Below are 27935 nucleotides of genomic sequence, written 5' to 3'. Positions count from 1 at the left end.
TTTTCCAATGTTTGGTGGGTGGTAGATGTAAGTGAAACTACTCCTTTTTTTTTTTTTTTTTTTTTTTTTTTTTTTTTTTTTCTGTTTGATGTTATAAGATCAACATTATGTTAAAAGAAAAAAAAATTTATTGGTCATTAGATTTAAATTTGTATTGGGATAAGTACGGTTAATATTGATAAGCTCGAGCTTACCATAGCCAAAACGCTTCCTTTGTTTATAAAAAACAGTTGGCTTAATAGACACCTTCCAAAACCCAACTCGTAAATCTCAAGTTATGGAGATCTCTTCCACAAAAAATGAAACCTGGAGTCTTTGTGCTATTGCAAGCTTCGTAGTCTGCATTATCCTGTTACTAAGTCTAAATCAAGGCCAGGGCAACCTAAATCTTTCAGCTCTCCAAAACATAATCAAATCAGAAAGATCATCAAGTTCAAATACTTCTAAGCTAGATTTGTTAGAGCCCACAAATTTCACTAAGAATGGAAAGCCTGTAAATGAGGAAGTAAAATGCAATATCTTTGATGGGAAATGGGTTTATGACCCTGAGGGAAGTCCTATCTATTCTGCTTCAGAGTGTCCATTTCTCAGTGAACATGTAAGCTGCCAGAGAAATGGAAGACCAGATTCTGAATATGAGAGATGGAAATGGGAGGCTAAGGGGTGTGAAATTCCCAGGTAATTGAACTATTTGTTATAGATCACTTACAATTGTCAGGGCCAAACTGCCATCTCCAGGAGACCAAAACCATCGGTTTGAATTATTTCAAGTGCACTAAGCCAATCCCAATTAGTTACATTATATATATGTTTGCAGTTTTTAATTGAGGTTAGTTTCCTAGGTTTAATGGCGCAGACATGCTGGAGAAACTTAGAGGGAAGAGGGTGATAATAGTTGGAGATTCTCTTAACAGAAACCAATGGGAATCACTTGCTTGCCTTCTTTATTCTGCAATACCTTCCTCTCGAGCTCATGTTGACTGTTTGAGTGGTGCTTACAAAGTCTTCAAGGCAAAGGTAATAAGAGTCTGTAGAACCTTCCTTTTTCTTTTTCGGTGATTGTGAATTCGCAGGCTTTGAACAGCTCCAAGAAACCTGACAAACGAGGGTCTGTTGCTCTCACAGGATTACAATTGCTCTGTGGAGTTCTACTGGAGCCCATTTCTAGTAGAACTCCATGAAGGGAAGCAAGCAAATGAAAGCAGTATTCTAAGGCTTGACAAGCTCGCACCATCGTCTCACAAGTGGAAAGGAGCTGACTTGATGGTATTCAACACAGGCCACTGGTGGAGACACCGCAAAAAGTATAACAAATATAACTTAATTATACCAGAATCACCAGAATCATAGTTTGCAACTGTAAATTATGTCTATTTACTTATTTTGTAGGTGGGATTTATTTCAATATGATGGAAAATTGGTGGAGCAAATGGAACTTGAATCTGCATTTAAAATGGCAATAGGGACCTGGGCAAATTGGATTGACCAGAATGTTAATATGACAAAGACAACAGTCTTTTTCCGGAGCATATCGCCAGAACACAAAGAGGGAGTATGGTGTCAAAACAGAACACAACCAATCATGGATGAATCCTATGTGTACCAATTTCCCAAGCCGATAAAAGAAATTCTGGAAACTACAATCAGAGGGATGAAGACACCTGTCCGTTACCTGAACATCACAAAGCTATCAGAGTATAGAAGAGATGCACATCCAGCTATCTATGCGTTGACAGCTGAGGAGCAGCAATTACCGGGGTCTCATCCTGACTGTAGCCACTGGTGTTTGCCTGGGCTACCTGATACATGGAACATTCTCTTGTATGCAACCATAGTATTAGATAGTTCAAAGGGAATTACAAATTTGGTAGTTTGAATCTTTCTATGAGAATAGTCTAAGCATTTTGCCTCGATTTAACGACTTAGAGAAGAGACGGAAGGGGGAGCGGTAATCCTCAAAGCTTGTGCATCATTCTTTTGTAGCGAATGGAATTTTATATTCCCATTAGATAAAAAAAAAATTTTTTGATTCATATTTTTCACCACTACAGACGATATATATATATCCATTTCTTCTTCACCATTTTCTCAACTTCACTGCCAAAGAAACATGGGTTCGAAGAGACTATAATTGAAAGCTGTTAGCATTATTAACATCTGGCACAGCATCTTAATCATCTCCATCTGCATGCAAAAGCAGTTGAATGGTCACTCTGTACACAAATTTGTTTTGCAGCTATTTATAGAAGCTCCCACTCAGATTCGCAGAAATCAGGAGTTGAGAGGGATTTCTTCGTATCATTTATGGTAAGACTTGGTATTGAAATCTTGGCAAAATCTTTTTGATTGGAATTTGAATCATTGCCAGGCCATATGGCTAGCTGCTCATACTCATGCTTCCTCATCGACCTCTTTCTTGGGGAGAAAACATCCTGAATCTTCTTCTATAAAAGAAGCCCATAAGATATACTATATTTGATGAGTGATAAAAGGATAATAATTACAATACTTGATGATTAATAAGTAATGGAGTGAGAGACAGTACCTTGTAGGACTTGCTTTTTCCTTCAACGCGAGGAACAAAATTGAATTCATCTCCATTCACCATAATACAAGACTCCTCGAGCTTTATTTTGTCAACATTTTGGATGATTTCCAACTCATTTTCAAGAGAAGTTTCAACCTCATTCACATCTTTACTTTGGTCATCAAGCAATCCTGAAAATTTAGGCCAGCATCAGTAGGTGCACAAAAGTAGCAGATAATTTGATAATCAAATCATTAGAGTTGCGAGTTCTGTTAGCATTCATCGGATGAATCAAGATTTAAAAGAATACAGTAATGAATAATAAAACATATTGCAATCCCTTTTTTCCTTTTCTTTATTCTACTAGCACATTTCACCCATTGAAAATCCTACCCAAAAAGTGAAAATGGGAAACATGCAAACTCGGCCAAAAGAATCCAAGACAGATGGTTCATTCGTTCTATATGATAGATCATTACAGCCAGGAAAGGAAATGTGAAAAGGAATCTAGACAGAGCATTCATCCTCATATGTCACACCATCTAGTTCACTGCCAGGGGGGAATCAGGGGGTGGGAGGAGGTTGAGGTTGAGGTTGAGAGAGAAGAAAAAGAAGAAACACTACACTCACATAATTAGAAATCAAATAGATAAACATCAAACTGGAGCACAAAGTTGTACTAAGCAAGCAGCGAATAAAAAATTATTCAACCCAAAAGCTTAAGTTGTAGGGTGAAGAGACTCATAAATCATATAAGAAACTTTCCAGTAGAGCTCTTCCAACCTTTAACTCCCCTTCTCACATGAGGCCTTACACTAGGCAGTCAAACTAAAACAAATCAGAATGAAGCTAGACCCACAAATGGACTCCAGGTCAACACCAAAAAATATCTCATTCAGTTTTAGATCTCCAATTATTGGATGGGAAGGCACAAAACCCATACAAAAAGTCATTAATCTTGTTTTGTCGAAAATACTGATAACAATGTGTACGCTTAGTAAAGATGCAAATCAACATGCAAAAGCATATCCATAAGCAACAATAGAAAACAAACAAAACTTCTTTTCTTCTGTGCACACTGAGTTCCTATAATGGTCTTCAGTAAGAATCTAATAGACTATATTTTAGTCTTGAATGAGCAAAGTTCCAAAAGTTGATGGAATAAGGTTTTCTGCAAAATCATAATTATCAATATGAATAGCTACTTTTCATTAATATCACTGACAATAAGGATGGTTCTACAATGCACCTGTGAAAGAATACCAATACCTGAATTAGAATCAAAATCCTCCTCAGATGCAATTTTACTTCTCTGTACTTCCCCATTTGCACAAGCTTCCACCAGAGGAACTACCCGATGATTACTACAAACATCTGTAGCTGCCAAATAAGAAGTCAACTTAGAACATTCAATGCATGACGCAAATCAATGGGTAGAAACAATCAAAATCAGGAAATAGTCACCATTGGCTTCTGCTAATGAGCTGCCACAGGAGGAAGGTCTCATATCCATTTCTTTTCTCATGCCAGATTCAATTACATTTACCATATCAGATGTTGAGCCACGTGCTGGTATATCAGGCATTAGTTCATTTGCATTTTCAATCCCGCTTTTACTTTCTTCTTCTATGATGTCATGCTCTCTCACTTCAACAGACTCTGAAGTTGTAATTTTAGTGCTCTGATACAAAGGTGCCTTCTGATTTTCATTTGAAAGTTCAAAGAATGAAGATATTCTGGTCAAATCTTTATCCAAAGGAGTGCTGAGTCTTGATTTCTCATCTGGGGACATACTCTCCCTCTCTGAGTTTCTATTGATACCCAGATTTGATGACAAATATCCCTCACCATATCGTTTTGAGGCTCCTCCAGCAGAATATCCTAGATGATTTTCATATGAAGCTTCACGGAATGAAGATGGTTTAGTCAAATCTTTCTCCAAAGGAATTATGGCCCCTATTTTCTCATTTAAGGGCACATTCTTCCTTTTAGAGATTTTCTTGATGCTCAGATTTGATTTATCAGACAGACTTCCTTTATCATATTGCTTTGACGCACCTCCAGCAGAATCCCTTTCAGATAGTGGGAATAGATTATCTGTACGACTGAGTCTCTGGAAAGGAGGTGGATGGCCAAAATTGTAAGCAGTAGCCATTTTTGCATCCTCAGTCAATTTCTCCATATCATCAACCTCTACATGTTTTTCCTTCATACCAACTTTTGGCTTCACATAGAAACCAACATCAGCATAAAGCTCCAGAGGCAAGTCAGAGACTGCACCTTTGGTAGCATCCTCTGAAGATGGTGGAAGCAAATCTTGCATGACATCTGAATACAACTTTTTCACACCGGAACCAACTGTCTGCACCTGATTTTCAACATATTTAACTGTGTCCTGTCCCAAAAACATGAGTGCAACATAAGAAATAAAATCGTATTACTAAATTCAGGGAGCCAATCCTTGTTAAGAGAACCAATCAAGCAAACCAGTTCAGCTGGGTGGCAACAATGATTAACATAAGGAACACAATTGACATGAATAAAGATAAGGGTTCAGATATGGATGGCCATTTCATGAAAGAGCACGGAAATGGTTACTAAATAACATTGGACAAGTTGACAAGAAGATCAAAACGTTCACTGTAATAACTATAGTAGTTCTAGAGGGAAATGGCACTGATCCTTTTGGTAATGATATCTAGCAACCACTTCGGAGTTTCAGGGGAAGTGCCCTTAGAATCCCATTCAGAGGTTTAAAAATTTTGGTATAGCTTAATGTCATAATTAACCAAAAGGACATACCTGGTACATAATTTCTTCAACCTCCAAGCACATAGCTTCAAACTTCTGGTAAATATTACCTACCCACGATATACCTTTCAGATCCATACTGATCATATGTAAACCTCAGACAAAGATTGCTTCCGCTCCACGATCAATAATATGGTCAGAATCCTCACAGTCTCTACTTATATGCTTGATTTCAATCTAAATTCAGCAAGGAGAAAATGTCATTAAATATGAATCACCTTTAGGCAGCAAGTAATATATAGAACAAAAGGATGCCCTCTAGAAAATGCACCACAGAAACTTCACTTGGATCATGCACTAAATAACATTCATAAGGAAAAATTATTTATTTATTTTTTTTCACATAGTCGGCTGCAGCATTCTTTTTCATAAATTTCTAATTTTCACCTTGAGCATAGTCCATTTTATAAAGTATTCTCTTTATTTTTTATTTTTTTTCTTTTCTCTGGTTTACGTGAGTACCCATTAAAACGTGAAACATAGCAGCATCAGCTGATAGCAAAATAACTAAACAACCACCGTATATATGTTATGGTGGAAACTGAATGCTACAAATAATTGATGGAATCATTGTTAAAGTATCAGTCCCCAAATTTGCCTAAACTGCAATTAGCAAAGCAACACTTTGCTCTATAGCTTCCATACATTATATGAGAATTTATTTCTATTTCAAAACAAGATAACCATATTTTAGGATGAAAATGCATAGGACTTTTTAGGCAAATATGCCAAAATTAAATAAATAAGAAAAAAAAAAATCAAAGTTTAGTCCAGAATATTTATGCCAAACTCTATGTTTCTAAAGATTGCTCGTGCAAATACCTACAATGCATTCTGCAGAAAGATAAGGACAGAGAGATAAATCTTCCCACTAGAAACAAAAATTAGTACACTACTTATTTGCAAGAATTGCTCAAACAGTCACCCTTAACAGACCAGAAGGTTCCTTATTGCCAAGAAGAACTAGAATTCTGGGTAAGAAGTACAAAACAAAATAAGCAGTGCACTAAAAGATGAAAAGAAAATTTTGGGGTTTCCCATGCTGCTAGAGATTTCCACTGTAAGGATTAAAAGGCATTTCACCTCTGATTAAATGGCACCATTTTTCGTCACTTGGGATAGTTCATTATAATTTTCACTATGGTAAACTGGCTTAGATTCTATCAAAGAAGAATAATCATCATAAAAAAATATAACATCAATAACAGAAGCAAACTTGGATTATTTCAGAGCTGAGCTCGAAATCAAAGTTCACATCTTTAATCAATTAGACCAACAGAAACTTTCATAACACAAACTGTATCAGGCTTCTCAGTCAATTGACTAAAACCCTTGAAACATATTCGGATAACACAATCTAAATAACGTACAATTCACCCTCTATTCTTGAATTTCACCACCCCTCTCGAAAAAAAACAGCATACGATCATATTGATCAAGAAACTTTTTAGTTCTTGGATTAAAATTTCATAGCCAATTTAAAAAAGTCATAAGTAGCATTAAAAAAAAAAAAAAGTTACAATCAAACCAATTCAAATTCTTTTGCGTATGATCATCAAATTAAGCACTATAATACCCAAAATGCAGACTCAAACATCTCAACAGAAGACAAACAAAGGGAGAAATCATAAAGAAAAAACAGCCACACCCAGCAGAACTTGATCAAAGGGAAGCCAATGAAAATAGTATAATGATTAAAAAGTACATAAATCTAATATAAATAAATATACTAGAACAAGGAAAAGAGCACATGATCAAAAAGCAAAGGCCTTTCAACCAAAGAAAGAACCAGAAGGAGAGAAATTATTTTAGAAAATTGAAGCTAAGAACTTACGTACTGTGGCGGCCACGAAATACCCAGAAGAAGCCTAAAGCAATTTGATGAGTCGGATTATCAAATATTATCTATAAGTAAAGTATAAGTAAATCTGCGTCGCAGTTCAGCTTTTCTTTTTTTTTTTTTTAAGAGGACCCAAAAATACCAACTTTTTATCACACAAGGCAACAGAAAAACAAAGAGACGTGACACAGCTTTCTGTTTGACACGTACGAGAAAAAAAAGAATTAATTGAAAAAAAAATTTTGGGAGAAACAACAATGGGTCCCATAGACACTTCTAAATTTTTAGTGGATGTGTGGGTCCCATTAGTTGTGTTGTGTTGTGTTTTGTGTTGTGTTTGTTGGTTTACTACTGTGATACCATGACATGTTAAGGAGTTAGTTGGTGGTTGGGTTCGGTTTTGGGCTTTTGGAATCTCCCATCAAGCCCAATCATTTCTTTTAGAGAGGAGAATACAAGTTGAATCTCTATAAAAAAAATAAAGTAAGCATAAAAATTTCAAGCACCATGTCGAATTTATAGAGTTTGAATAGGATTCTATGGTTAGATAATATTGCTATGGAAGTAGGTTAGGGAAAGAATATTAGAAATCTTGAAGCAAGCAACAAAATCAAGCTTTTGCTAGTTTTGCTTGCAAGAAAGAAAATTTTTTAAATTGTCCATCTTTAATTAACGTGAGAGTTTTTTCTCCAACAGACTTCTTTTGTTATTAGGTTTAACAATAATTAGTTGCTTTCAATAATCCCAAAGAAGAAAAGGATAAGTTGATCTTGTTTCTCACATGTGTCGTATGCCTCTAAACTATATATGCCAGTGGTGCGGGAGAAAGAGGTTAATAAGAGACATGTGGATTAGTATATTTTGTCATAATTTCTAATAAAAAGTGTTGAAATTGTCATGATTTTGGTAAAAATTGATAAAGAATATATTATACTACCTAAAATTAAAAAAAAAAAAAATTAACTAAATTTTTCCACCCAACTTTTCATTTTAAAATGCATTTTCTTCATTAATACTGAGCATTGACCATACAACAGCTTTGTTCAAATAATTACTGAAATATCAAGAAGAAAGAGATTTTGCATTAGCTTTAGCAAAAGAATTTGCATTACTACTAAAAGCATTTATCTTCATGAAAACTTTGATTGTACATTAATTCCCTTATAACTAGCAGGCTGACTTGCCGGAGAGTGAAAAAATGTAAACCACTTTTAGCAGAATATTTCAATATCCAAGGTTAAATCCGGAGTACGTAATATGTACCACTCATTTTACATAAACATGATCATCAAGCATCTCATAGCAAACATCTCTGTCATTAATCTGTGTCAACCAGCCACTTGAAAATCGCCAAAATCATCATCTGGAATATCTTGCGTGCTCTGTTGCTCTTTAGTGTCTTCCTTTGCAGGGTTTGAGTTGTCTTCAGAAGTTTTATCAAGGGAGATTTTTGGTGGCAAGTTTGATGGAGAATTTGGCCCGCAAGAAACAGGTGAGAGTGTTGCTGGAGGTGGAGGGGGCGGTATGATTCCGAGGATGGGCTCTTTTCGATCACCTTTAACCTCTAATGACAGATTATTTAGACCCTGCTCAAAAATCTTGGACTTCACAATACCACAGCCACCTTTCTGTTGATACCAGAAAAGGGTAAATTTAATTTGATTATTAGGATGCAAGAGTCTTTAAAATTTGAGATGCACATAAGCTCACATTTTTTATTTGCAGCACAAGGTTTTCCCCTTCCTTTAAACTGTAATCAACCGAGGAAGTTTTCTGAAAATGTTGTTCCATCTCCTCTGCAGTTTTCTTCTTGTTCAGATATCTACAATGGGATTTATTGCCAATGTGCAAAGAAAGTATCAGCTGTAAAAGCAAAACAATTTAGTGAACAAGTAATATTGCACATTTATGTATGTTAGAACATACTTGACATGATCATGCAAGGCCGCCTGAAAGTCATATGCTTCTGTTCTTTCTCGGAATCCTATGCCAATAAATGCATGCCGAAGACGACCATCTGCATGATTTCCAAACTAATCAATGCCAAATTTACAAAGAGAGAGAAGCAAGAATAATGCAAAGATATTATTTCTGTATGGGCAATGCCAAAAACCAAGAAAAATATAAAATAAAACAAAATTTCACACTATTGGCAGAGTAGATTCAGAGATTCAACAGAAAGTGTTTAGCATCATCGAATAGAGTTGATTACTTTCCATATCTTTAAACATAACAGTACAAAATCATTTTGAATCCAGCTGTCAGGCCTAGCAAGAATGTTGGCAGTTCATTATTTTCAGAATGCAAACCGAATGAAAATTTCAGTCCAAAACTCAGAAAAAGCACGTTATCTGCTTAGCGTATTTAGAATTATAAATCCTAAGAATTTTGAAGTCTTTTACATATATAAACAATACTGATATACAATGACTTGGGTTGTGGAACATGAAAATAATGACTAACTATGGCCACAATGAGTGACAACCATAAAAAAGCAGGTATAGAAAACAATTAGAAAGATCAATAGTTACAAAATAACTGCTATAAGAGTAGGTTCTATAGAAAGAATAAAACTGGCAAGGAATGCAGCTCATAATCTGCTTCTTTGGTATATAAAAATCCTACGACAGTTACAGATAACATATATCAAAATCAATCCAGTACAAATGGAATTAACAGTTTGAATATAAAATTTGAATTGCGGCATGGCAGCTCACCGATGTTTTCCTCTATTCGCAGAACAAAATATCTGCAAAAGAAAGGATCTTTATTTAGACACCCTCCAGAAACCATGTCTCACTAATCACAATTAGAAACTAACACAAAGTCATAGACTTTAGCATAAAGTAAACTAAATCAGTCAACTTTGGTTATTTCACATGTATCACACACAATCAATAATATTAAAGGTACAATAAAAAAGAACCACACATTCAATGAGAAACAGAATTAACCTGCTGCTGTCAATTACAGGTTCTACTGGATGAGGCTCCCCATTTCTTAAAAATGCCTTTGCATACAATTCACCTATGCAGGACAAACATTTCAGGAACAATAAAGTGCATAAGAAAAAGATACTTCATGACATTTTCTACTAAACAGTAATTCAAAGTTAATCGAACCTGTGGTTTTGTCTTCAAGTCTGATAATGCACTCTTCGCCTTTATTAACGACTTTTAGCGTCCCTTCCCATGCCCATTTGTTGACATTCCATTCATCAGCCCTGAAATGAACTTTAGAGATATAAATAGCAATAACGAGTTCAAGTCATGAATATTATCAATAGAATTGAGCACATGCAAATTTATTATGCAAAGACATCAGCATGAAACATAATTTCAAAAAGTAGCGACATTGGATAAAAATACTGCATTCATATTCAAAAAACAGAATATATACAAATACAATTGGAAAGGGACCGGAAATGCTTCGGTACTTTGAAACTCCCCATTCTTCTTATATTTCCCTTTCTTGTTCCCGAAAGGAATGGAGTTGAGGGATGAGAGTGACAAGGGAAACCTATGCTTAGATTGTCACTTAGCAGTCTTTTATGGCATAACTTCTTAAGTAACTCACAAGCCTCAATAAAAGTCACAAATATGATGCTTGAAGTAAGTGGTTGATTATATAAATTTCCCAGAAACAAAAAGATCTCATCAATGAAAAGAACCGAACACAGAAGGACAATTTTAAATTCTATATAATGCATAAGAACAAAATAAAATAAAAATTGTGTCAAATCATGTAGAAAATATGCACAATCAATGACTATCAGGAATCTTATTTGAGAAGTGGAGCAGAAACCTGTAAGAAGCAGCACTTTTTCTTGGGGGTATCTGCAAAAGGTAACAACGAAACTAGCTTGTTAACTGCAATTTCCTTGAGCTTAGCTTCATCAAGATAACTACATTTGTTTCTTTCAAATTAGTTCACATACAAGTAACCAATAAATTATAGGATGCAGTCAGTCAGTGGACAAAACATAATTACTTACCTAATTCATCACTTTAACTTAAATAGAAAAATGTCACTTTTAACATAATCGACAATATTGTACCATGCAACACAAAAGTAAAGAGATTTCCACTTGGAAATCTAACAGCAATCATTCGCTCGCAAAGTACCCAATTTGAAACTAGAGATAAACGAACTTTTTTATACAGATTCCAGACACAGATAAACACAACCTGAAATACCACTTTAGACATTTTACAACTATCATTTCTCTCTCGATAAAATTGAAAGAAGTTTATGATCAAGCTCCTAACCTCCCTGTTTCCATAGTTGGTTTAACTTCTACATTTCAAATCTAAATCCTGATCTCCAAAACCTACCACTCCATCTCCAAATTAAAAAATCAACAATTCCCACCAATCTGAAGAACCCATTAATAAAACCAAAAGATAAATTATTAACTACAATCAGATTCTAAAGAGAGAGAGAGAGTGCGTTCGTTTACCAAGTAAACGTAGCATTCAGAGACTTGAAAGAGAATAAGCTCTATCTCTTCAGTTTGCTCGGTATCTTGATCATTTGGCGCCTTTTCTTCTTTCTCCATGATCTAAATGTACAAACAAAGAATTCGAAAAACAATTGAGATCGGAATTCAAAATCAGTATAGCATCTCAAAGATAGCAAATTGATTAGGAAAGACACTGTCTTTTTCTCAGTTTCTTCGTCTGGTGAACTGTAATTGTAGACAACACAAACACAGAAAATGAGGTTCCATGTCTTCTAAACTTCTAGCTCACAATAATCAACCTAAGTAACGCCAACCGTTAGATTAGATTACTTTCTCCGCTGTCAGATGTTCTTGTTCTCTGTCGTAGCAAATCTAACGGCTGTGGTCATCAGTTCTTTTGTTATAGTAGTTACGATTGTACGGTCAGGATGGGAGTCAACACAAGAGGTTGGTAGGTAGGTTGGTGTTGCTTGATTTATAAGGAAGAATCATTTTATCTAATGCTGGTATTATCCAGATTCGCCAAAAAAAAAAAAAAAAAAAAAAAAAAAAAACAAACCACATGGGAACTCATTACCATTAACCTGTGTTTCTTTATTTTAATATGCTAAATAAGAAAGAACAGAGAGTTAAGCTGTTACTTAGCCAAAAATAATATTATCCTAGCTTTCAAACCGAAGTCATTTTTTCAACTGATATTGCATTATTTTATAAATTGTGATACCCAACAAAATGATTTGAAGAATCAGTTATTTGAATGAAAAATAAGACTCATCATGATTGAAATTAAAACTATCTAAAAAGTTAGAACAGACAATTGTAAGTGTGGAGACTTCCGTGACTAGAACTCATAACTTCCATGTTACATGTGGAGTAACTTTCCCATAGACTAAAATCACTCTCACCAATTATAAGTATCTAGCTTATTCTTACCTGGTTCATATCCCACAAAATGATGAAAAACTAAAATCAATTAATCAGTAAGAAGAATTAATACAGGGTTGAAACAAAAAATTCAGCGTCTATCTCAATGAATTGGTTAAATATATAGAAGTACATACAATTATACAGTGCAGGATAACCGATTTGTACACTCTGAAGCAGCAGTTCTTGGAACTAATGCAGCTAATATATGAAATGCACATTACATGTTTAATGAGGCACCGTTGCAGTGACAGTCAGGTGCCTTGGATCTGTAAGCACTGAATGTACATTCACGAAACCAACTTCCTTCAGTCTTCCCTCTATATCAGTCAGATAATATTCGTCTAAAAATGGTTCAGTGCTCTTAAATAATGTGAACAGAACCGGGGACAATTCCTGTAGCGTACCAGAAAACAGTTCACTGATAGTCTGATACTATGTAAGTACCATTTGAGCATTAATATATACAATTTTATAGGATATATCTGATACTATGTAAGTACCATTGGAGCCATACCTGAAGAATCTTTGACTTGGGCTGCATAAGAAAGCCAAAATCGCTTTAGTTACTGATTTTGTAGCAGAACATGCTAATATAATTAAAATTAAAGAGTCATGAGAGTTTACTGCTTGATCTGTCAAAGAAATTGTGCCTCCAGGTCGAAGAAGCCGGAACGCTTCCTTGAATAAACCAACTATTGCTCTCTCAGGGCATTCGTGAAGCTGGAAATATATTTCAGTAAGTTGCAAGCAGCATAAGTATCTGCAAATATCAAACTCCAAGAGCTTTCTAAACCCTGACTTTCATACAATACTTGAAAGTCCAGTGATTTCATTTCAGATAGAAAGCATCATTAAGGCGCCAAATTCTCATCTAAAAATTAAACTAGTACCCCAATTTGTAACTACGTAATAGAAATTGTTTTCCTAATGAGCATGATTTAGTTTGCATGCAACCCTGCAATTTTTTTTGCTTGTCCAAAGATATGATTCTGCAATTGAAATCCTTGTTATATAAAAGAACAACCATAATATCTGAATCATATATCCACAGGATCTTGGACAATGCAAAAAATGAAAAAATGGGCCCTTCTTTGGCAAATTTCAAAGTATCTGTTTCTGAACTCAACTCATATTGTTTGGTGGGAAAAACCTATTTGTCATAAAGCCAGAAGGTTTATCCCTGAATAGCATGAGTTTTTTTTACCCCATTAAAATAATTCAAGAAGAATGCTGCAGTAGAGAAAATGCATACCACAGCTGCAAAAGAAACAAGGTCATATGATTTGGAAGGCAGGCCTGTGTCTTCCCCATTAGCATGTATCCATCTGATAGGATTCTTTCTCGGGGTTCCATTCTTTTCCTTGAATTGCGCCACAGCCAGAAAGTAAGGAGAGAGATCAAGTCCCTGCAGCAGTTGTATTGATACACAAAGATAAGTGGGGCATATATCCACATATTAGCAACTAAACAAGTTCTGAATGTTATAGAATTCTGTGGAAAGCCGTATTCGACGAAAGTCGTATGTACGGCTTGGAGGGAGGTTTCCAAATCGTCAATTAATTTATATGACCATCAAGGAACTTGTTTACTTATTTCTTTTATTCCAATGGAATTATTTCTAAATGTGAAAAAAAAAAAAATGAAAAGGTCATCTTATTCAAAACCTCAATTATGAAATCACGGCTAATAGTTTAGCGCATTGTTTGTTATTACTATGGGTCCCGAAGCACAAGGGGATATACGTTGGGAGCTTCATACTTTTGATTGGTTCATTATACAGTTCATATTACCAACCCTTAGAATAGACCCCTATAAAGTAGGAAAATTGAACTCACGGTGACTTTTGCTGAAGGAAACTTGTCAGCAAGAAATCTTGTGCTAACACCTACAGAGCATCCAACATCTAGAATGTCACTAATCATGGAGTTCCCAGAACATCGTAAATGATGCTGTTCAATTGCATCAAGCCAATTCCCACGCATTACTTGATTTGCTTCTTCTAATGTGGAAGCATCAGGTATTGCTCGTCTCACCATTGACATGGTTGCAGGTTCTGCCTCAGCTGCAGCCTGACATTAGACAAGTTATTAAAATCAGGTTATCCTTTCCTTGATACTGTTTTAAACCTTATGAACTAAGAAGATCTTGGAATTTAATTTCACCATTTATAGCATTATATTTCAGTTAAACATGCAGTAACAAATTCAAGAATCCAATATTTACTGAAGGAAAAAATATATACATTTCTTTTTCACAGGATTCAAAGTCATAGACTCACACTTGCATATCAAAAACATTTTGAGTTCATATAGTTTTTGCCCATTTGGAGACAACAAATAAAACCAACTTGAATAGCAAGCATGAAATAAACAACATTCTGACTGTAATAGAATGAAAGTTCTCAATGATAGCATGGTGAAGACTCATTTTCAATGAAACGCATGAGCAGTCATAAACAAATTTATTTTCCACAGATGCAAAAGATATTTTCAATAATGCACAGAACTATGCAACTGATTTGCAACTGGCATAAGAAGTTCCAAAAAAATTCAGTGAAGTTCAAAAATAAAGGGAAAAAACTTACGAGCCATGAAAGATTTCCCTCATCATATGCATGGAAAGGACTGAGATAGTCTGAAAATTCATTAGTTCAGCTTGGTTATTAGATAGGAGTAGAAAAAAAAGCAAAAAAGTGATAACCCTCAAAGTCAAACAAAGAAAATGTCGCAATTGCTATAGCATGCAGATAAGCTTGTGGAATTTAAACAATGAATTAATGTAAAAAGTATATTTTAGAACAAAAATTCAAAAGTCATAACCAATAATACATAAGCATGGAATTAGCAACCCACAAAATTACTTGCCAATCTTGCAAGTGAAGAACAATAAACATACATTACCAATCAATGACAAATAGTTCACTTTAGCATTTATGGATGCAAATATTTAACCACATAACACACCAAATATGGAAGAAAGTAAAAACTAAAAATCCCAATATGCAATTCTGTAATTAAGTTCAACAAACAAGTTCTAAACACACTCTTCTACCTGTTGAAGAAGTTTCATAAATGTTAACATGTTTTCAAATCCTTCAACCTCTGTTGAAGAAGAAAAATGCATATAGCAAAGAAATTCAAGAGCCAAGCAACAATATACATCAAGAAAAGCATTAATTAGAAATTTAATAAGTTCAGAGAATCACAGTCAGGATATGTGATTGAGGGGTTTTGCACATTCTCTAGCTCCTTACACACATCGGATTCCAGAATCTCTCTGCTCATTTCTCTCCATGGAATATTCCTTTTCTCAGCAGTACTGTTCCATGAACATATCAAATTCTAGTCACCACTCAAAATCTGAAGATACCCAAATAACAAAATCTTTAAAAACAACCAACCCACATATTGAGAGTTTCAATTACTAAATTAAACCCACCCACCCACCCCCTCATCATAATAAAATTGCAAAATATAGTATTTTTAAGAGACAGTAAAGGGACAGAACCTGATAAGAACTTGTCTTGCACCAAACTTGAGCACTGCAGATAATGGCTTAAAGGAAATGAGAGCTCCAACAAGACGAGAAAGAGGGGTCTGTCCTGCCCATTTGGGCATTTCTAGTTTTCCCTCTTCGTAAGCCACAGACATCTTGACAATCATTGAATCTGCTCTTCTTGATTGCCTTCTTCCATGGTCAATGCCTGTGGTTTTGCTCGTGGAAAGAACAGAGAGGTTGTGGGTATGTGCATATAATGCCATTGAACTCAAAAGACCAGTGAAGAACTGAAGGTGGAGGCATGTAACTATGATGGGACAAAGACAGAGTGAAGTTCATTAGTGGATAATATATTTTCAGTTTTCCCTATCCATTAGAGTCTATGTCTTTGCTCCACAAAAATTTTCCTTTCATTTTCTCCATGAAAATTTAGTTTGTATCTATTTTTCTAATTATTTTTTGCTTATCTAAATAGTTACTTATCTAAAATTCAATCAAGACTCAGGACTAAATAGTTACTTATCTAAAATTCTTTTCAATGGCAATTTACAGGGAAATTTTTTTCCTCTTGTTGTCTGCTATCTAGAGGGAAATTTTTCCTCTTAACCACATTATTGTTTCGTTTGTAGAATAATTAAAGATGAAATGGGCCAAAACATTAGAAATCTGGCCCAATAAAGTTATCTTAAAAAATTACGTAATTGGATGATTTTCGGCCCGACATTGAATTGAAATGATAGTAAACTGCAAATGGGCACAAACTCCTTTTTGGACTATAGAAAAGGTTAAAAGAAACTTTCTTGACATTATTTATGATCTAAAGGTCAAAAATTTTTAGATTATATTTTATAAGAAGATTTCCTCTTTCAAACTACAAATGGTGCTATTATTTTATGCATTTTGTAGCGCAAATTGCGAGTAGTTGTTCTCGCAGTGTTGTGTTTCTTCAGATTGAGCCATTGAGATTGGCTCAAAGTTGTCTCCAAGCAGAGACCTTTAAGCAACATGGTTAAAGAAAATTATAAATAATTGCAATTTGCATTTCTGATTTTGTTTACCTAATTATGTGAAGGAGCTTTTGACTTTTTGTTAAACAGCTTTTGTTTGTGTAAATAATTGAACTTTTCAAAAAAAAAATTTCCAATAAAAAAAAATATATTAATCACAAGAGAAAATTTGGAGGGGAGAAAAGATTAACCAAAGATCAAAGAGATACCAAAACTCCAATACCACAATAAAAGGAAAGAAATTTTCTTGATATTACCAAAAGAGTTATCTGCAATTTACTACTCACATGGCTTGTGCATGCAAAAAAAGACCAACCCCACACCCAGTCAACAGAGACTTCACCTGAAAAGCATTTTGTAACCTTTATGTAAATATGAAACGGTCAAGCCCCATGAAAATCTTAATATACTAACTGCCTCCTCTTCAACTCAAGCTGTCTTGAACAGTATATTACTGTATGTACAATTACATGAAAGGCATAGCTAAGGCTAGTCCAACTTACCATGCATGCAAAGAAATATCTGTTTTTTTGCTGCTAGCATGGACATAGTATAGCTTGTTTGGTGTGTTAGCTCATCTTCTTATTTCTACTTCTTCCTATCTTCATTCTATTTCTCACATAGCCTTTTTCTGTTTCTCCTAATGGAACTACCAAGAAGAGCTCCAAATTCTGCTGGACCAAAAACTCAATACAGAATTAAAGCAAAGAAACTTTCTTATAAACTATCACATCAGGTTGATGAATGTCATTGGCTTCCCTGGAAGAAGAAAGCTGATAATGCCTACATATTGAGAAATGTGAGTTGTGAAGCTAGACCAGGTGAGGTTATGGCGATTGCTGGTCCAAGTGGAGCAGGAAAGACCACATTGTTAGAGATACTAGCAGGCATGATCCCACCTAGCAGAGTTTCTGGTCATGTTCTTGTAAACGAGCAACCAATGAATGTTAGATGCTTTCGGAGATTATCAGGCTATATCACACAAGATGAGGTTCTTTTCCCACTTCTTACTGTTGAAGAAACTCTCTTGTACAGTGCTCGTCTCAGGTTGCAAGGCAAGTTCCAAACTGCAGAATCTAGAGTTGGAGAATTGCTGAAAGAGCTTGGATTGGAGCATGTTGCCAATGTGAGAATTGGCAGTGAATCAAACCGGGGAATTTCAGGTGGTGAGAAGCGTAGAGCATCCATCGGTGTAGATCTAGTTCATGATCCAGATGTTCTTCTAATTGATGAACCAACATCAGGACTCGATTCAGCGTCAGCTCTTCATATAGTCCTGTTGCTCAAATCTATGGCTATAAAGCAAGGTAAAACAATTCTGTTAACCATCCATCAACCTGGTTTTCGAATACTTGAGATGTTTGATCAGATTCTGTTATTATCAAATGGCACTGTTCTTCATCAAGGATCCTTGCATCTCCTAGAACAACAGCTCAGATTCGCTGGTCATTCCATTCCTAGGCACATTAATGTGCTTGAGTTTGCCATTGAAATCTCAGAAGCCTTGGTCATGATCACTGAAGAAAGTGAAACAGAAGATAGCGAGACAGAAGAATATTATGCGCAGATAAATCCTAACCTTAGCAATGTCGAAGAAATTAAAATAAGTTACCCCAATGGTCGGTTCAAGGAGGTTTTTGTACTAGTTCGTAGATTCTTCACCATAATTCGCAGAACCAATCAGCTCTTCACCGCAAGAATAATACAAGCAATGCTAGCTGGGGTTGTGCTTGGGACAATATTTATGAATGCAACTAATGATCCAAAGAAATACAAGCTACAAACTCAAATTGGGTTTTTTGCATTCAGCCTTACCTTGTTGCTGTCATCCACAACAGAAGGCCTACCAATTTTCTTGCAAGAGAGGAGAATTTTAATGAGAGAAACTTCAAAAGGAGTTTATAGAATTTCTTCATATGTCATATCAAATACTCTTGTGTTTATCCCATTCCTGTTAATTGTGGCCCTCCTCTACAGCACTCCAGTGTACTGGCTAGTCGGACTGAGACGGGAAATGGACGGGTTCATCTATTTCTTACTAGTGGTATGGATGGTTGTTTTGATGTCAAACTCTTTTGTTGCATGCTTTAGTGCTCTTGTGCCAAATTTCATTATGGGAACATCTTTGATTGCTGGCCTTATGGGGTCCTTTTTCCTCTTTTCTGGGTATTTTATAGCAAAAGAGGACATACCAAAGTATTGGATTTTTATGCATTATTTAAGCCTGTTTAAGTATCCATTCGAGTGTTTTATTATCAATGAGTATGGAGCAGGGAAAGGAAAGAGGAGATGCTTGCAGATTACGGAAGGAAACTGCTACCTGTATGGTGAAGGATTTTTGATGCAACAAAATCTGGAAGAGTCAAAGAAATGGAGCAATATAGGAATAATGTTAGTTTTCATTCTTGGATACAGATTTCTTTGTTTCTTGATTCTGTGTTACAGATCATGGAGAACTAGAATTTGAAAATTTTGTTTCATCAATAAAAATGAAAATAAACTAAAAAGATAAACAGATACTTCTGGTTGTTTCTGACTTTCTGCTCTTGTTTCATCCACCTGGTTTATACAATTTCTTGTTTTAACTTAATACTTCTGCGTAAACTTTGTGTTTTTCAAGATTTCAAAAGGGCATTTAGACTGCATTCAACGTCCAAAACCCAGTTCCTATAAATAATTAATGGTTCAATTTAGATCAATAAATCCTTTAATATAGAGGTTTCAGGTAGATTTAAGCCTGAGACCAACTTTCTTATCAATTTCTGAAACTGTCATAGATTACTTAAAAATTTATTTTTACATATGCATTGAGTTGAATGTACTATAAACAGTTCTTTGCAGAGCTAAACTAGAAATGTAAACTTAGCCAAGACATAAAAGTGATGCTTAAGTGAAAAAAATACAGCGTCAAAATATTATGCGTTATGTAATAGACCTCTTGTTAGTTATTAACTCATTCTCATCTCGATAATAATAATAATAATAAAAAGAACAGATTCAATGAATAATACAGCAAGATGATAAGCACTATCAGTTAGAAACATGACAGCAAATGGGTCATATTCAGTAACCAAAGAATCTGTATACTGTCAATTTTATACAGTAGAAGATAAATCATGGTACCAGTCAACTGTATCACCACCATGTATAACAAATTTGCAAGCATATGGACATAAGTAACAGTATACAAAACACAAGCATAGAAATCAATATGCTCACCAGAGATCACCAGATGGGGATGAAAAGGAAGGATCAAATAGAGGAACCCTCCGCCTTTTGTGTGAAAATGTGGATTTCAATGAGAACTCATGTGAAGCAGAAAATTTGTCAAGAGTAGACCTGATAGCCTGATGGACGGAACTTGCAAGAATTGTGCGTACTTCAGTATTTTCACTATGCCCTTCTTTGCAGCTGGTCATCACAAAAACATTCTTCATCCTGTCTTCCAAGGTTGCAATCTCTGCCTGCATTACTGTCAACTGGAGCTTATTAAGTGCTTGTCTTAAATCAGATAGAAGTCCAGGCTTATAATCACAACTTAGCGATACCCTGATTATACAAGGGGTACCATCCAATCCATTCTCTTGTCCTTCAACTCTTACTTCATCAGTATCTGTTGGCACGAGAAAACCTTCACTAGCTTCTGCCGCAGTACTCTTCAGTTCTTTCAAATAGCTTATAACTTTAGCAAGCAATGATGCTTTGTCCATCTGTGAGCTCAGAATGTCAAATTCAATTGCCCCATAAGCAGGAACCTCGACAAAAACATCTAGACAAAACTAATAATTCAACAAGGATATATACACAATATGCACGCTCCTGTGCACAAGTGCAGGGTATGCAAGACAGAAAATGAAAAACCAAACGAGAACTTGAAAACATCCATGAAAACCAAATGAGCCCACTTGCAAATCAAGTTTCCATTTATCAAACATTGTATGATCATTATTACACATGATGAGCTAATCCAATTGAGAAGAACTCTCATCACTAAATATAACTTATTAGCAGAGAATCCTCACTGACAAAATATAATTTTCTCATGATAATAATCAACATTGGAAATTAGCAGCACATGCGATGAATAGTTCTTATTTTTATGATCTCTCAATAAATGCACCACAATCATCGACCTTACCAATAAATGCTAAACATTCACATATTAACATTCGCATACCTACATTAAATAGCTATATAATATGAGAACTTTAAAACTTCCCTTCAAATTGAATTGGAAGTTTGAGATAAAACTCTACCAAATTATAAAAGAAAAGCTTCGGAAAAGAAATCAAAATGCTTAGCATAATTAAACAATTAACAGCCAAATCAATCAACTCATCTCATCATTTATACTTTTACCGTTTGCATGTTATTACTAAACTATTAAACTGCAGTGTCATATTCAAACTATAATGTAATCATCAGAACAACGAAAAAGATACCTTCTTGGCACCAGGTACTAGGTTCCTAAGGGTGTCAAGATGAGAATTAATTCTAGCTCTACGCTTCCTTTCTGCTTCACAATGATTCCTCAAGGCCTCAACACTTCTCTCCGCAGGCACACCTTTTCTCCCAACTGTCACAGTAGCTTCCACAAGCTCTCCTCTTTGACTATCCAAAACCAGAGATGAAGATGAACACGATTCATTTCTTGTTTTGGCTTCAAACCCAGAAGTCATATAAAACCCATCACATAATCCCTCCAAATCAGATGTAACCACACTTGAGCTCCAAGAATGAGGTTCCATGACTAAAATAGAAGTAAAAAAGGGTATAGTGGTGGATAGTGAGGGAGTGGTGGAAACTGGAGATGCAAAAGAGTGATCGAGAGTAAGTTTTGGTGAAGATGACAAGAAAGACGACCTTAAACAATGTAGTTCTGGTACGATTAAACTTGATATTTTTGATTCCCTATTCCTTCCCTTGTTGCAACTATAACTTCCATTAGGGAAAGAAGGAGAAAATGTAAGAGATGAATTAGAATGCGGCCATTCTTTATAAAGATTAAATAATGCAGGCAAAGGCAATCGAGGGTTAAGTCATCAGTGGAGAAGGAAATCATTGTAGTGGAGTCTTCAATTCATCTTTTAATAAAGGGCAAAACACTTCCAAGCCACCTTTCATTTCTTGTCTTCTTCTTATGAAAACTCCAAACTGCAACTTAATATCCAAAACTTATTAATTAACAGGAAAATTTACTATTTAATCCTTGTAGTTTGATAAAATTAACTATTTAATCCAATATTTTTAAAAAACTGTAAATCCATTGCAATGGTTAAAGAATTATGATTAAAGAAAAATTGTTAACGAAAAAAACTAATTAGAAATTAGTGGCAGAATTTTTGGATTTGCTCAAAATCCCACATCCGGCGCCCACATCCTTGAATGCTGTTTTGGTAGATTGTGTGGAACAAATTTGTAAATTATGCCAAACGACAAGCTTGAATGGGACCCTTGTCTTCAACCTCCAACTCAGCACTTTAGCAGAGCCAATCACACCATTACCAAAGCTCTTTTCTTCTTTGACATTAAGGATGTTAATCCATTCAAGATTGATGATAAACTTAAAATTAAACTTTTCTAATGCCCACTAATTTGCTTTGTCACGTGGATCTTTTTTCCTTGGACCATTTTGCTTTGCCTTGTCATGACTTTCATCTTTGCAAAGGTTCATAATTTCCTTAAAATAACAACCTTTTTTGGGATAAATAACTCCACAGCATTGACTTGGTGTCTTTTATGTGAAAGAGGTTAAAAATAAAGGTCTTTGGACAAACTAATTTCTATGTAACCTTTTCTTTTCTTTTTTCTCTCTTGGAGGCTAAATTTATTGAAAAAACATTATGGAATGGAGTGGTGGAGCCAAAAATTAAATTTAAGACGCGGTGAAAGGGTAAATAAAAAAATAGTAATTTTTCAAGATAAAACAAAATTCAAAAGTTAAGGGATGGTGGCCACTCTCTCCCTTCGCCTTTAATGGACCACATAATAAAAATAATTATTTTCTGCTTCAAATAATAATTATAAAATTAATAAAAAACTTTACGATAAAAAAATATGAACTCGAGTTTTTTTCACTGATATAATAAAAAAAGATTTGAATCCAATGCCTAACATTCTTAAATTAACAATTTATGTACAATCTTGATTGTTTTACCAATGACATTTCACCATGGATTTACAGTGGAGCTTTAACAAATATGTTTCATTTTAAATAAATCTTTATTATTTTAGTTGGACATGGAGAAGGCTTTGGGGTTGGTAGTAGTCCAATGCTTTTAGGGTTTTCAGTCCATGAAATGGGCTACGTTTTAGCTGAGGCCCATTAATGCGGACAAGAGCCACTGTGATTGATTTCTATTTGACAACCTTACATGTCTCTCTGCACGAGAAGAATCTTAATTAAATAATTACTAATTAATCCAGCAATGCCATCTTTTAATCAAAAGGATAAACCCTAATAAACATTTTGTTATTTTCTTAATGTAAAATATAAAAATTACCTTCATAAACATATCACGTATTGAACCGAATCAAGCCGCTTGGATTCGAATTTTTTATTAGCTACCAATTTACCTAGCCATAAACATATTTTATATCTATTTAGAAATATGACTAATCTACTTTGTACGTATGAATTCACTCATGCAATAAATTAATAATTAATTATAATTTAAGAAGAATATTAAGTTTTAATACTGTTTATTATTATTTTTTCAGTAAATTGACATAAGTTTTTCTTCCTATAATAATAGCTAAAAGTTCAATTTTTTTTGCTGTTGACTTAATTTTTGGAATTACATATTATAAGACTCAAATAAAATAATTGAATTTTTTTCTGTAAAAATTGAAACCAAATCAAAATTTTAAAATCAAATAATTGGACTAGATTGATCGGAGCGATTCGGTTTTCCGTTTGATCCGAATGATGTGTACCCCCTAAAATGTAGACACGTATATCTATAGTGTAAGAAAAATCCATGAGCAACAGGTGTCTGTGACTCTTTCTCTCTTCAATCTCTAGCAGCCCCTTCCCATCCTCTCTTTGTCCATTAATGGCGGCCAATACTTCGTTGTCCCCTAGTCTGTCCTCTCCGACTCCGCCGTCTAAATCTCTAAAATCTTCATCCAAATTATTGTCATCTAAAGTGGGTTTGGGATTTCTATCCTCTAATTCCTATAAGCCACTTAAAGCTAATAAGAATGGCAGTAACAGTAATGGCGGCTCAGCTGTCGGTGCTCGTATGGTATCAGTGCCTACTGTGAAGCCTACCTTTTCTCTTGACTTTGAAACCTCTGTTTTCAAGAAGGAGAAGGTCTCTCTAGCTGGACGTGATGAGGTATGTTGTAAAATGAAAATTGTAAATTTTTCATCACTAATTTTTCTTTTAACATGAAAATTTGCGACTTTTTTAGTCTGATATGAAAATGAAATGGTTATTCAATGGTGGTGTTTGGCTGATTTAGTACATAGTGAGAGGAGGGAGAGATTTATTCAAGCTGCTTCCAGATGCATTCAAGGGAATTAAGCAGATTGGAGTCATCGGTTGGGGTTCTCAGGTGATAATAATACATTTTTTTTTTCCACTGATTAATCTCAATCATTAAATATTTTGCATGAAACAATGAATTTATTATTATTATTTTTTTTAATTTTAAGGGTCCTGCCCAAGCTCAAAATTTAAGGGATTCTCTGGCCGAAGCCAAGTCTGATATTACAGTAAAGGTAATCTGCATTTTCCTATATGTATCGGTTTTAGTTGTTTGGATTGCTGCTGGGAGGTGGCTTATCAATCTCTATTGTGTTTTTCTTGTTACTTCGTATGATACAGATTGGACTCAGGAAGGGATCCCGTTCGTTTGCTGAAGCTCGTGCTGCTGGTTTTACCGAGGAGAATGGAACTTCAGGTGATATATGGGAAACGATTTCAGGCAGTGACCTTGTGATGCTATTGATATCTGATGCAGCACAGGTTGGTTGCTATAGTACTGAATAAGTTTGTAATCTTGCGACATCTTGGCTGAAATTTCTCTTTTCATAATATTTTTTTACAATTCATGGATATTATGTTATATTAGGCTTAATAAACTGTCTAGATAATATTCCTACTCTAATTTTATCTTTGTTGTGACAGGCCGATAATTATGAAAAAATTTTCTCCTATATGAAACCAAACAGCATACTTGGACTTTCCCATGGATTTCTACTTGGCCATTTACAGTCAATGGGAATTGACTTCCCAAAAAACATTAGTGTGATTGCTGTGTGTCCCAAAGGAATGGGTCCATCTGTGAGAAGACTCTATGTCCAAGGCAAAGAGATAAATGGTGCTGGAATTAATTCTAGTTTTGCGGTCCATCAGGTTCTCTCCATTCCTTATATACATGTGCAGAAAAGAAAAGTTGTACTTGTGCATTTGACTATATTTCATTCACTAACTCTTCATGTCTCAATTGTTTTCCATGTGTAGGATGTTGATGGTAGAGCAACAGATGTTGCCTTGGGATGGTCAGTTGCCCTTGGTTCACATTTCACTTTTGCCACTACATTAGAACAGGAGTATAAGAGTGACATCTTTGGGGAGCGTGTTATGTATAGCTAATAGCTTCCAGATTATTATTTTGCTATGCTTTGATTGCCAGATTTAGGACTTTTCGCTCTTTTATTGTTTGAAGGCATTTTACTTGGTGCTGTCCATGGAATTGTGGAGTCCTTGTTTCGACGATATACTGAAAATGGAATGACCGAAGATGAAGCTTACAAGAATACTGTGGAGTGCATAACAGGAAATATATCCAAAACCATATCAACCAAGGTTGCATATGATCCAATTGGACTCTTATTCTCTGCATCTTGTTCCTTTCACATACCAAAGATAACTAGTACCAGCAAGAGAATAATAAGTCCTTATATGAGACACATATGTATTTCTCCAAATTGATAATCCGTTCAGATCTTACATTTTAACCCACCTTCATATAAGAGTTCTTTGGAGAACTCCTTGTTTACATGCTAGCTCACTTGCAAGGACAACTTGATCCTGGCTGTGTTTCAAGCTCTAGCATGACACCATGTTGTGTTGTTTAAAATTTAAATAAGGACTGAGTTGGAAGTCATTGTTCAAATTGAACGATACCAAGTGTTCCCACTTTCATGTATAATATACAATATTTTTGTATGAGAATGTAGTTTATTGAGTAGTAAACAAGCATCATTCATGGCTAACTGTTAAATTTTTTTTCCTCATATAGGGCATGTTGGCTGTGTACAATTCCTTTTCTGAAGAAGACAAAAAACTATTTGAGATTGCATATAGTGCTTCATACTATCCTTGCATGGACATTTTGTACGAGTGCTATGAAGATGTAGCCTCCGGTAGTGAGATCCGCAGTGTTGTCTTGGCTGGGCGTCGCTTCTATGTAGGATTACTACACTTTATCTTTTCTTGATACCATACTATTCTATAAACTCTCATTTTTTATTCCGGTTATTGATGTTGATATCTCATCTTTATTGTTTTCATTTTATAGGAGAAAGATGGTCTGCCAGCTTTCCCAATGGGTAAAATCGATCAAACTCGGATGTGGAAGGTTGGTGAGCAAGTACGATCGGCTCGTCCGGTGGGGGATCTAGGACCATTATATCCTTTCACTGCCGGCGTTTATGTGGCATTAATGATGGCTCAGGTATTATTGCTTCATTTTGTATAATGAGATGTTAAAATTACCATGGACCCATAATTATATTTGTAATATAAATGTATTAAAACATGGGAGGGAGGGAGGGAGGGAGGAGCGTGGGGGCCCAGGGGAAGGAAGCGGTTGTTTTAATTATCATATCTCTTGGTTTTTTGTTTTCCAGAAGAAAGGGGGTTGGAAATGGAAACAGATAGGGAGTTCTTGTATTTTCTTTTTTGGCTGCCTAATGTCTCCCTAATTTCTTTTGATTTTCAGATTGAAATATTGAGGAAGAAAGGGCACTTGTACTCTGAAATAATTAATGAAAGTGTGATCGAGTCTGTGGATTCTTTGAATCCATTTATGCATGCTCGTGGAGCTTCTTTTATGGTTGACAATTGCTCAACAACTGCTAGACTGGGATCAAGAAAATGGGCACCTCGTTTTGATTATATCCTTACCCAGCAAGCTTTTGTAGCTGTGGACAATGGTGCTCCTGTAAATCGTGATCTCATCAGCAACTTCCTATCAGACCCAGTGCATGGAGCCATTGAGGTTTGTGCCCAATTAAGACCTACTTTGGACATTTCAGTGCCACCGGATGCCGACTTTGTGAGACCAGAGTTGCGCCAATCTAGCAATTGAGATGCAGAGTTGAAACTTTAGCTTGAATGGCTATTTGAAGCTAGCTTTGAACGTTTTGTTTTTTTGTTTAGCTGTGAGACATGGCCATTTATGAGTTAGTATTGGGTGAATGTGGTTTTTGCTATCTAGATGTTGGAAGAACTCCCTTAGCACGGTTTAGTAAGAGAAATATGAGAAGAGCCTGTCTTTTGGTGTCAGTATTGTATCTTTTGAAACCAATAAAAATAAGTGACTTAGGCTTTGAGAAGTAAATTTTCCACTGTAGTATTAAATATCTGTTAAAATAAATATTGAAATTTCTAAGTATATAAAGGTATTTAGGGTTAAAAAAATTTTATATTTTCAAAATTTATCATAAAACTTCTTTAAAAAAAAAAATTTATGTACATGCTTCTTTTGGAAAATAATTATACTTTGTGTTTAGGGTATTACAAATTTATATTTCTCTTCTGAAAATGAAAACTTAAATTCTTCATTTGATCAATTAAATATATTTCATTAATTAATTTTCTTAACCATTATGCACATCAAAAACCTCTA

At 35.0% G+C, this 27935-nt stretch overlaps 6 protein-coding genes and 1 non-coding gene across 12 annotated transcripts; 3 read left to right on the top strand and 4 right to left on the bottom strand.

Annotated features, from left to right (window-relative positions):
* The first annotated feature begins 110 nt into the window (after window positions 1–110).
* On the top strand, window positions 111–2033 carry LOC105639947 (protein trichome birefringence-like 42). Its single transcript, XM_012224154.4, has 4 exons — window positions 111–678; window positions 843–1017; window positions 1126–1304; window positions 1390–2033. Exons 1-4 carry the CDS (start codon window positions 278–280, stop codon window positions 1874–1876), a joined length of 1242 nt encoding a protein of 413 aa, XP_012079544.1. The 5' UTR covers window positions 111–277; the 3' UTR covers window positions 1877–2033.
* LOC105639575 (uncharacterized) lies at window positions 2011–7332 on the bottom strand. 6 transcript variants are annotated; one of them, XM_012223659.4, is made up of 6 exons: window positions 7173–7332; window positions 5330–5515; window positions 3992–4922; window positions 3797–3907; window positions 2546–2718; window positions 2011–2444 (listed from the first exon to the last, which is right to left on the bottom strand). In XM_012223659.4, the coding sequence occupies exons 2-6, from the start codon at window positions 5423–5425 to the stop codon at window positions 2241–2243; spliced, it is 1515 nt and encodes a 504-aa protein (XP_012079049.1). In that variant the 5' UTR covers window positions 5426–5515; window positions 7173–7332; the 3' UTR covers window positions 2011–2240. The 6 variants fall into 6 exon arrangements, with proteins under 6 accessions (XP_012079049.1, XP_089575055.1, XP_012079053.1 ...); XM_089718929.1 differs by having other exon boundaries at window positions 2011–2441; XM_012223663.4 differs by having other exon boundaries at window positions 2011–2438.
* A 935-nt stretch (window positions 7333–8267) lies between these two features.
* On the bottom strand, window positions 8268–12008 carry LOC105639574 (Adaptin ear-binding coat-associated protein 1 NECAP-1). Its single transcript, XM_012223658.4, has 8 exons — window positions 11638–12008; window positions 10983–11014; window positions 10301–10401; window positions 10133–10205; window positions 9896–9927; window positions 9105–9195; window positions 8889–9000; window positions 8268–8806 (listed from the first exon to the last, which is right to left on the bottom strand). The coding sequence occupies exons 1-8, from the start codon at window positions 11734–11736 to the stop codon at window positions 8507–8509; spliced, it is 840 nt and encodes a 279-aa protein (XP_012079048.2). The 5' UTR covers window positions 11737–12008; the 3' UTR covers window positions 8268–8506.
* Window positions 12009–12641: 633 nt separating this feature from the next.
* Window positions 12642–16522, bottom strand: LOC149497928 (uncharacterized). The gene is made up of 8 exons (XM_089719364.1): window positions 16075–16522; window positions 15773–15885; window positions 15152–15201; window positions 14403–14636; window positions 13820–13972; window positions 13192–13287; window positions 13082–13102; window positions 12642–12960 (listed from the first exon to the last, which is right to left on the bottom strand). The coding sequence occupies exons 1-8, from the start codon at window positions 16326–16328 to the stop codon at window positions 12793–12795; spliced, it is 1089 nt and encodes a 362-aa protein (XP_089575490.1). The 5' UTR covers window positions 16329–16522; the 3' UTR covers window positions 12642–12792.
* Window positions 16523–17715: 1193 nt separating this feature from the next.
* LOC105639949 (ABC transporter G family member 10) lies at window positions 17716–19539 on the top strand. Its single transcript, XR_016320190.1, has one exon. It is a non-coding gene; the product is annotated as an ABC transporter G family member 10 (transcript).
* Window positions 19540–20106: 567 nt separating this feature from the next.
* On the bottom strand, window positions 20107–22110 carry LOC105639576 (putative transcription factor bHLH107). Its single transcript, XM_012223666.4, has 2 exons — window positions 21515–22110; window positions 20107–20782 (listed from the first exon to the last, which is right to left on the bottom strand). The coding sequence occupies exons 1-2, from the start codon at window positions 21818–21820 to the stop codon at window positions 20288–20290; spliced, it is 801 nt and encodes a 266-aa protein (XP_012079056.3). The 5' UTR covers window positions 21821–22110; the 3' UTR covers window positions 20107–20287.
* Window positions 22111–24034: 1924 nt separating this feature from the next.
* LOC105639577 (ketol-acid reductoisomerase) lies at window positions 24035–27647 on the top strand. The gene is made up of 10 exons (XM_089719125.1): window positions 24035–24412; window positions 24540–24632; window positions 24733–24798; window positions 24905–25045; window positions 25208–25435; window positions 25544–25661; window positions 25749–25888; window positions 26325–26492; window positions 26604–26759; window positions 27027–27647. Exons 1-10 carry the CDS (start codon window positions 24128–24130, stop codon window positions 27393–27395), a joined length of 1764 nt encoding a protein of 587 aa, XP_089575251.1. The 5' UTR covers window positions 24035–24127; the 3' UTR covers window positions 27396–27647.
* Window positions 27648–27935: the final 288 nt, after the last annotated feature.

The sequence above is a fragment of the Jatropha curcas genome, chromosome 3, assembly GCF_041381405.1.
Source record: "Jatropha curcas cultivar XTBG-Jc1 chromosome 3, XTBG_Jcur_1.0, whole genome shotgun sequence".
NCBI classification, from domain to species: domain Eukaryota; kingdom Viridiplantae; phylum Streptophyta; class Magnoliopsida; order Malpighiales; family Euphorbiaceae; genus Jatropha; species Jatropha curcas.
Note: the sequence above shows the minus strand (reverse complement) of the source record. Positions and strands in the feature narration are given on the sequence as shown.